This window comes from Fusarium tjaetaba (genome assembly GCF_013396195.1).
Source record: "Fusarium tjaetaba strain NRRL 66243 chromosome Unknown NRRL66243_c0000262, whole genome shotgun sequence".
Taxonomy (NCBI): Eukaryota; Fungi; Ascomycota; class Sordariomycetes; order Hypocreales; family Nectriaceae; genus Fusarium; species Fusarium tjaetaba.
The window spans coordinates 28,436-44,122 of NW_023501458.1; the positions used below are offsets into that span (position 1 = coordinate 28,436).

The following is a 15,687-nucleotide window of genomic DNA, read 5'->3' on the forward strand; positions in this document are numbered from 1 at the left end:
GGACTCCAGACGCCGGACCGTAATATAACGAAAATAGCTCAAAATAAGATGTAACACATAAGTTCGTGAGTCCAGACAGCGCCTATAGGTCTAAAATACTAAGAGGCAACACCGACGGCGAGGTGACAGTATGGCTTCCCAAATCAAAGGCCGTTGGACCTACAGGGGATTGAGGGGGTGATGTTCCAGTATAGAGCATAGCGTATTGACAGTTCCTCTGGAAAGGCCCGACAGGTACAGAGAAATCTGTATCTACAGGGTATCGCTGAGTGATGTAATAAGGCGACTGGCCCTCATCGTACCAAAGTAAATGGTTCGTCGGCAGAAGGTCATCGGCCGCGGGAGGAGATACAACTGCAGGTGGTATCTGGTGCGGCATATGAAGAAGAGAATAATCGGTTTGGACCAGCCGATCGAGGACGAAAAGACTCCAGTAAACGCAGCGCCGTTCTTCCTCCTCATAGGGTACTATAGCTTCCCGCTCATCCTCATGGTACTTCCCGGGCCCCACGTGTAAGATTGAAGCCATGGTATTAGCATCTCCAATACTAACGTAGGCACGCCCGAGATCCTCGTGGGTATACTCGTAAAATGCAAGCAGAATGGAGCACTGAATAAGCTCGATACTGGGGCTTTCGATAGCTCGCAGGACACTCAATATCTGCTTGGCAGACCGGTAAACAGCCCTGTCCGCATCATCTTCTCCTTTGATACCTGAATCATCGTTTTGAGAGAAGAGCTGCATGCATACAACTAGAAGTGTAGTAGCAGGGTCTTGAAGCTCTTGATCGGAAAAAGAGTCAGAACCGGTAGTTTTGGTGCGTAAAGCGAAGAGTTCTGGATGAACTATGGTAAGGTAGGGATTTATAGTCTCCAAGTAGTGCTGCACTGAGTGACTCGGAATGGCGTTTCGTGAAGAAAGTAGACTCAAGATCATAGAGCTGGAAATATCGAGGAATGGCTTGAGCGTTCCTGGTATGTGAGGTGGAGATTTTATGGTACTCTCCGGCCTTATGACAGTTGTGACTGAGGGCGTATATACATAGTCATAACAGCATTTGTTCCTGAGTCTGACCATTTAGACAAACTGAGCTCTCTTGACGTGGGACAGATTTCTACCTACCGCTTACATCGCGAACAACCGGGTAACGATTTATCGCATTTCTTCTTGGTTCGCGTGCACTTCTCACACGCTCTATCAGCCTTTCTCGGCCCTTCTGTAATTTCAGGGCTTGGCGATAGTGATGTGAAGCGAGGCTTGATAGACCTGCATGAGGGACTCATGATGGCGTGTATATACTGTGTATGACTCCAGGAGTGAAGTCTGGTGGGTATAACTAAGAGAAATCGTCTTGGCAATGTTGATTGTGATGTAGATTTTGTAGCAAATACGAAAAGGAGGAGGCAGAGTCTTGGTATGAACAAGAAGGGAAGAGTGCTCTTTAACATTTATGTAAGACAGCTTCCTATTTAACCCTGAGAGTTTCAGGCTGCAAGCTAATTAACCGCTAGTTGGGGTCCAATCTGGCAAGTCTAAGAGAGGTACGCGAGAAAAAAGGCTGAGAATGTTATTTTAAGACAAGACGTTACACAATACGGAGTGAAATCCCCCAGCTAATCTCATCATAACTGTGGCTTTGACCTATACAAGCTGCCAAGTTACAGGGATGGCGGCTTCTGTTCTTTAGGGCTGTCAGAGTGGGAACTTTTTGGAGCCAGACGATTCAGGTTAGTGACACTCGCTATACGACATTGTCGGGGCAGGGATCACCTTTTTTTTTTGACTGCATGAGTTAGTGGGATATGCAACGGGATTATCCGAGTTCGTTTTTCGTTATCTGATTGCTTACGCACTTCTGAAAAGGTCTAGATGCGCAGGATGATAAGGGGGTTTTCCTTGCTGAGTTGTCAAGACACCTTGTGTAACAGTCCTGTTGAATTGCTTACACGTGAAGAGATTGTGGTGTAGAGGCATTGTAACTAGGGCCCCGCATTCGGTGACATTCCTCGCCTCCGCCAAGAGCAGTTGACAGTTCGCGACGGGCGTAGCAAGCTTTGCCGATTCCTCAAGCTGATGCTCACGCCACTTGGCTGCGTTACTGAAACCTTCGATGAGCAGGGACTTGGCCTGAAGAGTGTGCATCACGTGCTAAGCTCTGTGGCCGTGGCATCAGCCCATCATCAAGTCCACCAATAGATCCATGTCACGACTCACGAGCAGACGATGTCTGTTTTTCAGCCGCCCCGCTTTGTCGCGGTCTTGGGCTGTATCCCGACGCTTTGTGGTTGTCGGTCTAAGCAGCTAAATCCCGACGGTGTCTTTGCAGGGGCGGTCTTGGAGCGATTCCCGACACTTGTCAGCCGTCGGGTTATACAAGCATATCCCGACGATGACCCCACACACAGCGAAACGCTTATGGACTAGTTTGGTTTAGAGACCCGGGATTAGCTGGGAGTTATGGGATGTCAACAAACGAAACTAGGGACTCTAGGGTGCGCAAATTCACGATACGTAGGTTAGCGTATGGATCAGAGAATTCAGTAGTTTGCTGTTGTTTACTATCTGTGGGACTTTGTGATACGGCCCGAAAAGATAAATATGACCCCTTATCGCTTTATATCATGGTCAGACGTCCCGCCGTCTCGCGTCTGAGTTCTGTTCTCTTCCCAAGCTTCCAACACGAACGGCCGAACGAATCGATGCGACGAATATAATTACAAAGAAATCCAACAAACCAATACTGTGTACGCCGGTATCAATGCAAATATTCACTTTGCAACCCAAAGGCGATGCTATACCGCACCAGGCGATAGATCCCCTTCAGGCTCATCCAGCGGCAAATGATGTTCGACCAAAAACCTCACCATCCACTTGTCAAACTTGTAGGTTTGCATTGCCGCGGGCCTCACACAAGTCTTTTGGAACAACTCAAGGCGTTTTACCTGCACTCGTCAGAATCTAACCACTAACACAAGTCTCTCTACTAACCGAGTTCTGAATCGAAGGCCAGTATTTTTGAAGCGCATAGATGGTCTCATAGTTGGACTCCAGCTTGGCCCGTATATCAGCCGTGTCATCCTGCTGCCCGAAAATGAGCGTATGCAGAAGTACCGCTGAAGACGCAACAGTCATGTATCCCACTCCCCCAAATACCATCGCGCAGTTCGGAACTTGGCGGGACAGTTTGACGAGTTGACTGATCGACCTTGCGTGATACTTGCACAGCTCGGCGTACTCGATCGTCTTGGGCGTCTGCGCCCGATTCAGGTCCAGAAACCGGAACAGCAGCAGCACGAAATGCTGGTGGTAGCCTGTATGTATGGCGAGGAACGGTCCCCCAAGCTTCTTTGCACTGTGTGCCTGGAGGTTCTCCTCTGTCGCCTTCTTTTCCTCGGGGAGACCCGCTTCCCAGAGCTGTAGGCCTTCTGCTAGATCTGCGACGCGCTGCATCACGTAATCTTCCGAGATGCCCTCCTGATTCCACTGCTTATTCAGGTCTCGAATAGGCCCTAGCTGTTTTGCGAGCATGATGTTGTATGCCCAGAGGCCCAGTGTGCGAGGGCGCGGGGGCGATGCCTCGACACTGTCCGTACCTTGGTCAATATCCAGATGATGAAAGTAGTCTTCATCCATTGGTAGGGGAGTCTCCTGATTAAAGTCCGGCATCGCTCGTCGGAGGTTGCGACCAACTGAACTCCAACGGTCAGCCATGAAAAGTGTCCACCATACCCTGCATTTTGTTTCACGTAGAACCTCCGAGTCCTCCGGGTCCGGCTGGTCCAAGCCAAGAATCTCAGCCATACGAATGCCAAGAGTGACAAACAGAGCCTCAGACTCTGGGTTCTTGGACGAAGATGACAAATTTGCGAGCAACACGCATGTCTGGATATTCTCAAGACAGATATTCTCCATATCCAACTTCAGTAAGTATTTGGACTTTTCCATAAACGCAGGCCCAAGCGATGCTATCTCAGGCTTGTCATGAAACCGACACCCAAACGCCAATATCGCTGACAGCAAAGCATCTCCCAACGTATCTTCCTTCACTGCATTCCGCAAGGTAGGTAGATGGAAGAGCGTATGAGGCCTGTCAAGTATGTAGTAAATATAATTCTCCACAAGTTCTTCAATGAGGTCATGCGAGAGAGCAGCCTGCGGGTTCAGATCCTCGACTGCCGAGACGCGATGTGGCTGAGGAGAAACATCACCTGGTGGCTGGACGAGCGAGCACTGATGGTTCTGCTTCTTGGCACAGGCATCACACGGGCCGTCAGGTTTTGTCCGGAAGCACTTTTTGCGCCGCCTTCTGCACCTGGTGCACGCTGTAGGGAGTTTCATTGTGCTGTGCTGCTTTCGATTGGACCTCCGTGAGCTGTGACAAGATGGAAAAAAAGAGGGGAAAGAGTTGTGACATCCAGAGTTACTTAATCCGCTGACTAACAATTATACTGCATGTGAACTAGTTCGGAAATAGCAGTCAGAGTGGCTGCTAACCTTGTCAGTGCAGATCCAGGGGTCCGAGATGCATGGTCAGAAAGAACGGTATAGGGCGGCCGCTGCTAAACCCTTCTTGTCCAACTCGGGACTCTACGTACCGATGCTGTCCTTCTAGACCTGGCCCTGATTGTGGATCCCCCGTCCCCGGAATATCTATAGATAAAATGCCAAACCTCATTCAGCCTACGACTCTCTTCTTCTCAACAACATTCTCACTGTTCTTCCCAGTCTATCTGGTATCCCTTGCCCAATATGCTCTTCAAATCCAAGAAGGCGAACCTCTGGTTCTCGTGCCTCATTCCTTGCACCTGCATGGCTGTCAATGGCTATGATTCCTCTACCTTCAACGCAGCGCAAGGATCAGTTCATTTCATGAACTACTTCAACAACCCCGTATGATACTCTCCTACAAGTACCATTCACGTGCAATTGAACTGAACTGTTTAATGTCAGTCGCCTTCCACTATCGGCTCAGTCAATACAGCAATGGCCGTAAGCAGCATCATTACAGGTAAGGCCCCATCACTCTGTATCATCGGCTCGATGCTGATACTCTCCAGGCGTTTTCCTGTCTGCTCTGGTCTCCGACCGATTCGGTCGCAAATGGAGTATGTGGGCGGGGGCGGTACTGGTCATCATCTCAACATTCATTTCGACATTCACTCCTCCGGTCATCGGCGGTTACATCGCCGGTCGTGCCATCACCGGTTTCGGCCAGGGACTCATGATGCCAGCTGGACCGGTCTTCATCAACGAAATAGCACCGGCCAAGCTTCGGGGGACTATCATGAGTTTTTGGCAGCTCAACTTCGCTATAGGATCTTTTGTCGCATACTGGATCAACTACGCCTGCTCCAAAAATGCCGAGAGGCTCGGAGAATGGGACTGGAAGATCGTCATGTTCCTCCAGATCTTCTTTCCCGTCATCATCATCTCGGGGCTTGTCTTCTGTCCTGAGACTCCAAGATGGTATGCACGTCGGAACCCCACTGAGATTGGATGCTTTTTGGAATGTGATGCTGATCAAGCTGCAGGTATGTCCAGAATGACAGATTCGAAGAGGCATACAATACTCTCTTGCAAATCCGCGACGACCCAGATCTCATTGCCCAAGAGATGCAAGATATTCGACAAGCCATTGCGTTCGAAAAGAAAGAAGGAAACAGCACTTGGGCCCGATACAAGTTGCTGTGGACAGATAAGTCTGTGAGGAAGCGCATTCGTAAGTTTTTCTCTGCCTGTGCATGCTCATAAACTAACGTGGCTAGTCCTCGCGGCTACTATGAACATTGGACAACAACTCACCGGAAACAACTCCCTCGCAACATACTCCACGATCATTTACAAAAAGGTCTTTACTTCAAACAGCCAAATCCAGCTTATCAACGCCTTAGCTGGAACATTCAACATTCTTTTTACTCTGAACGCCACTTGGATGACGGATCTCGTGGGCCGAAGACCTCTTCTCCTCGTTGGTGTTGCGGGCCTGGCAGTCTGCATGTTTTCCGCTGCAGCCGTGGTCACTGAGACACCGACTCTCGAGGATGGATCCAAGTCTTCCAGTGTAGGCATCGCGACTGTCTTCTTGATGTTCCTGTTTGCATTCTTCTTTAAGCCTTCTTGGGGTGCGACGGTGTGGATCTGGACTTCTGAGATCTTTTCTATGAATATTCGTGCGCAGGCTGTCGCTATGACGACTCAGTGCCAGTCTATCGCAAGCATCATTCTTCGTAAGTGCCCATCTTGTTTTCCATAAACATATAAGTAACAAGTCGCGCAGAACAAATCTTCCCTATATTCCTTTCTGCCAAGGGATTGTAAGTTAGCGGAAGCCTACCTTGAATCTCAATGTACTAACTCTTTTTGCAGCTACGCTATGTACATGTTTGGTGCTATCAACATCCTGCTCTTTGCATTTGTTTGGTTCTGCATCCCAGAGACTAAAGGTGTGCCTCTGGAACATATGGATGCACTGTTTGGTGGCGCAGATCACGCGGTGGTAGGAGCCGCCATTGTCAGCGAGAAGACTGTCCATGATGAGATGGTATCCATCTATGGCGCAAAGGCTCCAGCGGTCAGTCAGGCTAAGTATGACAGTGCTGTTTGAGCGAACAAACTTCATGAAATTTAGGCATAGCATAGTACACGATAAATGGTTTCCCTCCATCTAGGTCAGACTGGGTCAGCAAGTTATTCATACGAAGGGGAATCGTATGCTTGCAGATATTGGATCGAAGACACTTATGATTTACGCTGTTAATGAGATTGATATTGAGCTGAGAATACTCTTTCATCGTTCAATTCCCGTCTTCACCCTCGGCGTGACCCTTCCTCTATAGAAAGACACCCGGCTCTGGATGTTCCTCATCATACTTCCAGAGCAACGCGTGAGCCTCTTTATTTTCCCCGCAATCGAACTCAACTATGTACGCGACCCAGGGTCTATTTGGATATCGTCCAGACTTGGCAGTCTCATTATGCGACACGTTCCACGTCCATGAATGGTGATGATAGTGCCTCAACTCATAAGTCTCGTTCACTATACCTCGAAAGGTCATGTAAAGACGGCTATGGCGAACGCTAACGTTGATGCGAAAGTTGCGAAGGTCATTCCAGTAGCGACCCGTATATGCCTGGAGGTCCAAGTGTCCAGTGCCTCTCTCTCGTCTCTTTTGAAGCTCACCTTCAATTTTCTCTGGCAGAGATAGGGCAGCCTTCGCAGCCGCAGTAGCAAGACGAGGAAAGTCGATGCTCCCAGTACTGCCTGACAATTTGTGGATGATCATCTGAGGAATCCAATCGCATGCATCGCCCAGACCTGACGAGTTCTGCATTGCGATGATAGCCGTCTCGGTTTCTGGGAGGAGGTAAACAGCCGTGTTGAATCCTTGTATACTGCCTCCATGATACAGAGCGACCTGGCCTGGAGCTCCTCGACCAATCACCAGCATTGAGTGAATAAGCAGGTAGTTGTAACTGAGAGTTCCCAACGGACAGGGGAGCTGTGCACGCCCCCAGCCCCGTGCATAAGACTGCTCGCGTAAAGAGGTGAGTTCAAGCTGGTTGTGAGGTTGAAGAATTGTAGTGAGTTGCTTGAATGGCGAGTCTGAGGTTGAGGTCGTCTTGTTGTTCAACTGATGATTGACTGCGCGCATAAAACTGCTATAGTAGTTGACCAGATCGTTGGTGCAGCTTCTAATGGCCCCGCCAGCTCCCATGATGGTTTTATGAGATATGGTAGGAATTGGAACTTCATATGAAGAGGCATCTTCGAGGGCGTAATAAGCCTTTGCTGCGTTGGTGTTCCCAGCGAGGTCCTCCATAGACGTTCGATGCATCCCCAGCGGCTCCCGTACCCTCTCCTTGAAAACCTCTTCAAGACTCTTCCGCTCAATCATCTCAATGATTTGGCCGACCACGTCGTAGGCGTAGTTGTTGTAAAGAAATTCGGACCTGAAGTCTCTGACAACAGGTTGAGCAGCTCAGGTCCGAATAGTCTCTGACTTCGGGAGCAGGAGATTGCCTGCGCGAGAGATCCAGAGGGCGTCACTGCGCGCTACTCCAGTGCGATGAGATAAGAGATCGGCGACAGTGATCTCGGATCCACGACCATCGAATGAGTCTTGGAGCTCGGGCAATATTGAGGCGACGCGAGTAGACCACCCGAGCTTCCCTTCTTCAGCCAATATTCCCACGAGGACTGCCACCATTCCTTTGGTCACAGAGCCGATGAAGTACGTAGTATCGCCATCCGGCACTTCCTTTGCTTCAAGGTCCCGGAAGCCGAAATGCTTTGCGTACGCTTCTTTTCCGCCCGAAACAACGGATAACGACAGCCCAGCCGCGCCGCTGACTTTGCAGATATCGAACATCTGTGGTTCCAGAGAGGCGATAGCATTGTGCACGTTGGTAAGTGAATAGCTCATCTTCGTGAAGCCTTGGGGAGTTAAGGGTGTTGGCAAAGTATGAAGGGGGAGAACCCAGCGAATGATGCTTCTTTTCAATAGTTGATTTCACAGACTCGGTGGGGGGAACATGGTTATTGTTTGTGCCTGTTTGCTTTGTTCTCTTACGCCACTCAAAGTTTAAGAAACAATTGCGGCAGATACTGTGGCTTTTGCCGTCCGCAACACTGCGATCTTATATGGAATGACGAACATTCAGTATTCAATTGGTATACAATATAATTCACTGTTTAAGCCTCTGTTTGAAAAGTCAAAAGCTCGATAGCCCCGAATAAGGCTGACGGTAAGCAAGAAATAAATAAAAGAAACCATAATATAATGCCTCTTGACTCCACTTGAAGGAAATGGCCATCCCCCGGTGAATGTCAAGTTGATGGACAAGCGGGATGTTCCACTCGGCTAGGAGCAACAACACATAGCCATCTTCTGAATTACGAGGTGCCTCGTTTGATTCGCTGAAGCTTTAGTCGGCTCTTGACGAATTGCCAGTATACCCAAGATTTAGGCACCAGGATGGTTTGCTGCAAGTAAGCTGACGACACTGTAACCTCCGTGGTCTAACTCCAACAAAGTGCCCTCATATGCAGACAAAAGCACCGACCGTTTTTGGCGATCGCACCACTTTTCCTTGACATAGGTGGCATAAGACAATGTGGTGTTCTCTCGTTTTCTATCAAATGGTCATTTGAGGTAATTTGCCGTATTGGGATGAAGTTGGAGAAGGGTTTCAAGTGGCTGCAGTGAACGGGGCTGGTGATAGATCAACACATAGAATGGATGATCTAATCAAGACGAATATGTCATATCGTAGTTTAAAGGAATTATGGAATCAACAACATCCCCGCAAAGGTTTCCGAAAACTGCATCAATTTTCGATCTGGTTGATCCATGATAACATGGAGGCTAATAAACAAGCTAAGCCTTAGTATGGGCCGTTAATTGCTGACTGCATACAAAATCCGCTGGCGGTGCATTCAGCTGGTCCAGTACTGGACCAATAGTGTCACACATTTTAGTTATAAAGAGGCACGAGAGCATCAATCCTTGCAAGGCAACAAATAAACCCCTCGTATTTAGTCTTCAACCCCAGAGCCTTTTCCAATTCTCTTTTCGTCCTTAACATGCTCTCTTTTACTCTAGCATTGCAATCTTTCCGTTCCTAGTGTTCGCACAATGGTAGCAAAAAAGGCACGTGTGGAGCTGGAGAAGCAGCTCGAGAATGATGATCGAGATGTTGCCGATCTATGGAAAGAAGCTCTCAAGAGCTATGAGAGCATCGTCGGTTTCGGTCTGCAGCGCAAATTCGACAATGTACAGTCCATGCTGGATTACGGAACCGACCAGATGAACAACTTTCACAAGTTCAGGCATGACAAGGGAAAGGTCGATCGCTTGAGGACCCTGTTCTCTTCCAATCTGGATCTCGTCGAGCAAGGCGCCAACCAAATTATCGCCGCCGCTGCACCGGCTTTTCCGCCAGCCGCAGCCATTGGAACTGCCTTGACCTATATGCTTCAAGCTTGTCGGTCTGTCTCTGCCGACTACGATATCGTCATTGTCTTCTTTGAAGACATGAACAGCTTCTTAGGTCGGATCACCATCCTGGAAAAGAGATTGCCGCAAGTCAAGGCTTATCAGAACTGTTTGATGGAGGTTTTCACCTCACTTCTCACCATGTGCGGTTTTGCGCACAAGTATATCGAGCTGGGTCGCTTCAAGAAATGGATCTCGAACCTGTTCAAAGGTGACGATGGAGAGCTTGGTGGCGCGAGAGCGAATATGAACAAGAACTTGGACCATTTGCAGCAAGCAACCGAGTTCGCCATCCTCGGCAACACAGAAGAGACTCTTGCCATGGCGTCACAGCTTGATGAGAACCAGAAGTCTCATGCCGAAATGCTTGAGCGAGTCGGTCATACCATCGATACCATTCACGAGAACACGGAGAATATTCGTGGCGACATAGCCAAGATCCTCAAACTCTTCGGCGGACAGAAGAAGGAAAAGACTATGGAGAAACCTCAAGCGAACAAACCGACTTCTTCCAACAGTATCCGCAACGCCATGCCCATAGTCTTCAATGACGACCACGAGTATCACGCCCTGAAGGAAACTCTTCTCCCAGACTCATGCAACTGGATCTTTTCTGAGCCTGAGTGGGAAGAATGGCTGAAGCTCCCAGAGGGATCACGGCCCATCCTCGCGGTGTCATCAGAGCCTGGTACTGGTAAAAGTCACATGGCGGCCGCGCTACACGACAAGCTTGCCCAGAGAGCCAGTGAAGATGAGACAGGGCATACTTGCGTGGCGCACTTTTACTTTCGCGAACAAGAAGACGCGTTTGCATTCTTTCTCTGTGGTGTCATCACGGTCATCAATCGCATCGCGGAAACAAACTACGCGGCATGTGAGAAGCTGAACGCCCAGATAGCTCGAGATGATATCGACATGGATACAAAGATCTGGCAGAAGCTCGTTGAGCACCTACTCAATGCTGTTTTTGCGCCGGACTCCAAGTTCAACCTTTTTATTGTCCTGGATGGCCTTGATGAGCTTCGTGATTGGGCGAACTTCAAGTTATTCCTCACCGACTACTTTAACGAGAAGGGGTTGAAGATCTCTTTGGTTGTTACCTCGAGGCCTGATAAGCTGGAGGATCTTCCTGAGGGTACAAAGATAACACGAATCGAGGCGACAAAGAAGAAACAGATGCAGGATCTCAGAGCTTTGATATGGAGCGAGATCAACGCTCTCAATAATCTGAGACGATTTAGTCGCTATGTGCAGCAACGAATCGCTGATAACATCGAGGAGGCTTCACCTAGTCAGTATCTTTCCTCGTTTATCTGATCAAATAGCTCACACTGCAACAGATATGCTCTACGCTCAGCACCTGCTCGGTCGCCTTGACGATCTCGGTCGTGAGGGAGCTGTTCTCCGCGCTCTAAGTCAAGATAAGCCCAAGAATCTTCACGGGATCTATGAGATCCTACTTGCAGAATGTCAGCGCCGCATGCCCCCGAAGCACCAAGAGGTCGCTGCGGCGTTACTCCACTGGGTCGCGTTCTCCAAGCGGCTCTTGACTCTGGCTGAGGTCCAATCCCTGGTCAAGTATCTCGCGCAGGACAACGAATTTGACATTGAAGAGATACGTGAACTATTCGACAAGTTTCTCCGGATCGGCGGTCCAGGCTATGATACAGAGGTTCTGGCGAGACTCCAAGCCAGTCAAGCCACAGCAGTTCAAGACCTTAAGCATGATGATGATGATAAACATGACAGCATCTACGACGATGGTCCACTGCCCGTCACTTTCAAGGAGCGCTCCATGAGGCATTATTTCACGAATAGCACTCACGGCGCATCGGATTTCAGATGGGGTCCCTCAGAAGCAAATCGAAAAATGCTCATTACTAGCGCAGAGCTACTAAAACAGCCTCGTGAAGCTGTATGCGAAGGACTTCTCAAGTACGCGGCGCTATGGTTCATCTCGCACTTTACATCTCTCACCATGGAGCAGCACACGCCTGAGGAGCAAGTTGAAGTGCTGGAAGCTTTTGCGGAGACAATGGCTGACAAGACAGGGTTGGCTGAGATGATGGCCAAGAGCGGCATTCTGTATGGGAAACGTGGTGGTGGAGCTGTGACCAATACCAAGGTTGCTGAGTGGGCGGGACTGCTTGAGAAGCCGGAAGTTAAGGATCGAATGAGTGCTTTTGCTGTTGAGTGGTGGCAGCGTGTTGCGCCTGATCCAGCGCTTTGTCGCGTTGATATCGCAAAGGGTTATCTGCGTCGGCTTTACGTGACGCAGAACTCGAAAGACGCTTTTGATTCGTGGCAGCATCTTCACGGTGTTTTGCAGGTGGTAAGTATCTCGCCCCGTAACAACTGCTATACCAGGAAGACTAACATGTTGCCCATCTCTAGTCTGAATTGACGAAGCTACTGATGGATCAAGCAGTCATTAATTTCCCGGACCGTTTCGAGGGCAAAGATGCCTTCGATAAAGGCAGTGAGGAGTTCAATGAAACTGCAGCAAGCCTTGGAATCCTAAACCTTTTCGGCAGCGAGATCAAGCCCGACGCTACAGCACACCGGGCGGTCGCAGAAGTCCTCGATGAGTATGAACTTCTAGATCCAGCTGAGAAGATATGCCGCGCGGCTCTTGATCTCTGCAAGCCTGGGGAAGACGAGTTCTACAGAGCTTCGTGCGTCTTGTCTAGTCTTCTCATTGAACAGAAGAAGAAACAAGAGGCTTGTGACGTGGCGCAGACTGCAGTTGACGGGCTATCCGCAGGCGATGTCGTTCCAGGGTTGAAACGCAAGGTCTACACGACGCTTGCGAGAGCGCAACGTAAGCTTCGCCAATACGACGCTGCTCTTGAATCATTCTCCAAGGCGAAGCAGAGTGACCCCGATGGGATTACCCCAGGTCAAGATCTCGTGGACGAGCTCAAGGTCGTGGAGAAGAAGGACAAGGCTCAGTACATCCCGATGCTCAAGGAGTGGAGTCTTGTGGAGAGAATCACATGGATCGCATCAGATTATGCTGAAAGCGATGGTGAAGAAAGACACGCCGTCTTTGGCGACATTGCTTCGGAAGCAGGCGAGCAAGAATTCATCGTCAAGTTCTACCAAGAGGCCATCGACTTTCTGGATAACCTCAACGCCGGTCTTCCTCTGCGGATTGATCTCGCCTTGATATACTTCGAGGTGTGCCGACAGCCCGAGAAGGCACTCGAGCTGCTGGACCAAGTGTTCGACGCACGCGCAACAGGACTTAGGTTCCCGATCCTCGGTGGAACTGCACTCTACAACATGCTTATTGCCGTTGATTGCATGACAAATGTTCAGCTTGAGATGTTCCGCAAGTCTCGCGATCCAGTCTACAAAGCAGAAAGGCTGACCGCCCTCGCTGGTCTTATGCAACGACCGTTTGCGTCAGACGTTCCCAGAACATCTGCATCCTGGACGAGCTTTCATCGCGTTGGGCTAGCGTACATGTATCTCATCATGGGCCCTCTTGAAAAGTTCCAGCAAATCATCCAGTCCCTTTTGGACGACTGCTTCGCAGGTCTTAGTGATTCCGTCGGATGGAACGATGCGCCTTATCTGTGGATGCTGGCGCAGTCGTTGTCACTTATGAGTAAAGCACTGAGGAATGACGCGGAGCTTAATAAATGCGCTCGCATTGTTGGGTCAGCTGTGTTTTCGAGGCTGGGCAATACTGAAAAATCTGAGGACGCGGAAGAAGCCAAAGACGAGGAGAAGACCCCGGCAGCTGAAGACAAGGATGACGAAGCTGAGGAACCTCACGTCGATGATGACACCAGCGATGACGAGGAGGATGACAGCGATCCACCCACAGACGAGGGAGACTTGGTAGACCCAGAAGACGGGTACTATACCTGCGGTGGCTTCTGCAACCCATCGCGGAAGTTCAAATGGTGGGCCGGTCGGTCAGCATACCTGTACGTGACGTTCGCGGCAGGCTTGATCTGCGAGGAATGCCAGGCTGAATATGATGCTATTGAGCGTGGCGAGAAGAAGTTCAAGGGTCGGTACTTCCACGGTCTCGGTCAGGATAAGCTGAAGCTCCCCGTCGAGGGCTGGCGGGGAGTGAAGAAGGGTGTTATGAGGATCGAGGGGCAGGAGGATATTGCCGTGGGGGATTTCTTTAAGAAACTGGAGACTGAGGTTGTGAAGAGCGCTTGGGATAAGATCTGGGCTGGTGGAGCATTTTAAGAGTTCTTCCTGTGAACTTGATAAGCGATGTCTGATCGTTATTTCTCTGAATGTTTAGCCAGGATTTATGCAGTCTATTATCTTATATAATCGGCATATGTTAATGAGGTATTTTAGTATTGCTACCCAAGCTTAACTACTTCTTGGCATATAGAAGGGTGTACTTTATCTTTATTATACTTCTGAAGCGCATGTTTCGCCTAGATTGGCCCTTTCCACTCAGGACAAGGGCTAACGCATCAGAAAATCACAGGAACCGGCCTATGCTGCCTCGACATTAATCTGATAGGTGCCAGTTGAGTGAGAGGCATGTACGGCCCCCCTAACCGTTCCTCTGTCATCGGTACATCGGTCCAAAAACGCTCCGAGATCCCGCGCCCACTTGGCACTACAAAGAAGAGTTAGTACACAATATCGCTCACGAAAGATAGAGGCGGCCAGCTACGGGATAAACTAACCATGGGGCTCTTGATTCTCCGCCATCGAAGACAGAAACAGATATAGATGGGAACTTCTTGCAGATCACGCGGTATCTGCCAACCGGACAGGCTTTTCCATCTTTGCCGTACTCCGCAATCGAGTCAATACAAGCAGCGACAGTAGAGGCCTATTGGGGCGCTACTAGTTAGACAGCGGACCATGCATCTCGTGAGAAACAAAGGCAGAAGCATAAACTTACGCGGGCTCTTTTGCTTGAGGAATAGTTGCAAGTAAACCTGTTGCTCTGCCTAGCGACAAGGTCAGGAGCATCTTGGCCATCCGCATCAGTGGGATAGGCGGCACCAAGGGTAGGACCGAGGGCGGCCAGGGCAAGGAGAGCAAAGTCGATCTTAACCATAGTGACGGTTTGAGCAAGGCAAGGAAATCTTGGAGGAAATGCTTAGAGCTAAGTGCTAATAAGCAAAGGTGGGATAACGCTCTGCTTTATACTTCAAAAGAGCTCATCTTTACGTAAGGTTATATGCAGTACTCCAGCCGAAAGAAAAGCAAGAGCACGTCCTTAGGCCATCGTATAAATGTATTGTTCGGGTCGTTATGCATATTGGCTAAGTACGCTCGGCCATGCCAAGCCGGGCATGGGGTTTGGGGTCCGAATGGGTTGTAGGGTATTGGTCCAATTGGTGTATGTGTTGGTCAGGTCAGGTACTTTTTTCAATCGCGCCAAGCCGGGTATAGGGTCATGGACGCAATGCAGTCAGTCTTTGCCCTGATCTGGATGTTGTCTTGAGGTGTTTTTGATTCACCTTCCGCATTGCATTGCCTGTGCCGTACGTATTTGTAAAGATTACTTTTCCAGTATTCAGAGACCTGGGATAGATTGCCTGAACCAATATCAGTGTTTTTAAGGCCTAAGGTATAAAATTAGTCTAGCCTGTTTTATTTACTTTACTATTGAAAGCGCTTAGATGATTTAATTAATTATAAAAAGATTTTTTATAATTAAATATAGTTTTAATAATATAGGTAATTTAATTAATA

The 15,687-nt window shown here is 49.2% G+C and overlaps 6 protein-coding genes across 6 annotated transcripts; 2 read left to right on the plus strand and 4 right to left on the minus strand.

Annotated features, from left to right (window-relative positions):
* Nucleotides 1-82: 82 nt before the first annotated feature.
* Nucleotides 83-937, minus strand: FTJAE_10928 (uncharacterized protein; the record flags this gene model as incomplete). The annotated part of the gene is made up of 1 exon (XM_037343817.1): nucleotides 83-937. One exon carries the CDS (start codon nucleotides 935-937, stop codon nucleotides 83-85), a length of 855 nt encoding a protein of 284 aa, XP_037202021.1.
* Nucleotides 938-2,959: 2,022 nt separating this feature from the next.
* Nucleotides 2,960-4,339, minus strand: FTJAE_10929 (uncharacterized protein; the record flags this gene model as incomplete). The annotated part of the gene is made up of 1 exon (XM_037343818.1): nucleotides 2,960-4,339. One exon carries the CDS (start codon nucleotides 4,337-4,339, stop codon nucleotides 2,960-2,962), a length of 1,380 nt encoding a protein of 459 aa, XP_037202022.1.
* Nucleotides 4,340-4,750: 411 nt separating this feature from the next.
* FTJAE_10930 (HXT3-low-affinity hexose facilitator) lies at nucleotides 4,751-6,605 on the plus strand (the record flags this gene model as incomplete). The annotated part of the gene is made up of 7 exons (XM_037343820.1): nucleotides 4,751-4,891; nucleotides 4,952-5,009; nucleotides 5,059-5,467; nucleotides 5,533-5,720; nucleotides 5,767-6,228; nucleotides 6,279-6,315; nucleotides 6,368-6,605. The coding sequence occupies 7 exons, from the start codon at nucleotides 4,751-4,753 to the stop codon at nucleotides 6,603-6,605; spliced, it is 1,533 nt and encodes a 510-aa protein (XP_037202023.1).
* A 226-nt stretch (nucleotides 6,606-6,831) lies between these two features.
* Nucleotides 6,832-8,424, minus strand: FTJAE_10931 (beta-lactamase transpeptidase; the record flags this gene model as incomplete). The annotated part of the gene is made up of 2 exons (XM_037343821.1): nucleotides 6,832-7,951; nucleotides 8,003-8,424. 2 exons carry the CDS (start codon nucleotides 8,422-8,424, stop codon nucleotides 6,832-6,834), a joined length of 1,542 nt encoding a protein of 513 aa, XP_037202024.1.
* Nucleotides 8,425-9,636: 1,212 nt separating this feature from the next.
* FTJAE_10932 (uncharacterized protein) lies at nucleotides 9,637-14,208 on the plus strand (the record flags this gene model as incomplete). Its single annotated transcript, XM_037343822.1, has 3 exons — nucleotides 9,637-11,287; nucleotides 11,337-12,328; nucleotides 12,391-14,208. The coding sequence occupies 3 exons, from the start codon at nucleotides 9,637-9,639 to the stop codon at nucleotides 14,206-14,208; spliced, it is 4,461 nt and encodes a 1,486-aa protein (XP_037202025.1).
* Nucleotides 14,209-14,469: 261 nt separating this feature from the next.
* On the minus strand, nucleotides 14,470-15,046 carry FTJAE_10933 (uncharacterized protein; the record flags this gene model as incomplete). The annotated part of the gene is made up of 4 exons (XM_037343823.1): nucleotides 14,470-14,490; nucleotides 14,536-14,596; nucleotides 14,667-14,815; nucleotides 14,888-15,046. The coding sequence occupies 4 exons, from the start codon at nucleotides 15,044-15,046 to the stop codon at nucleotides 14,470-14,472; spliced, it is 390 nt and encodes a 129-aa protein (XP_037202026.1).
* Between the last annotated feature and the right edge of the window lie 641 nt (nucleotides 15,047-15,687).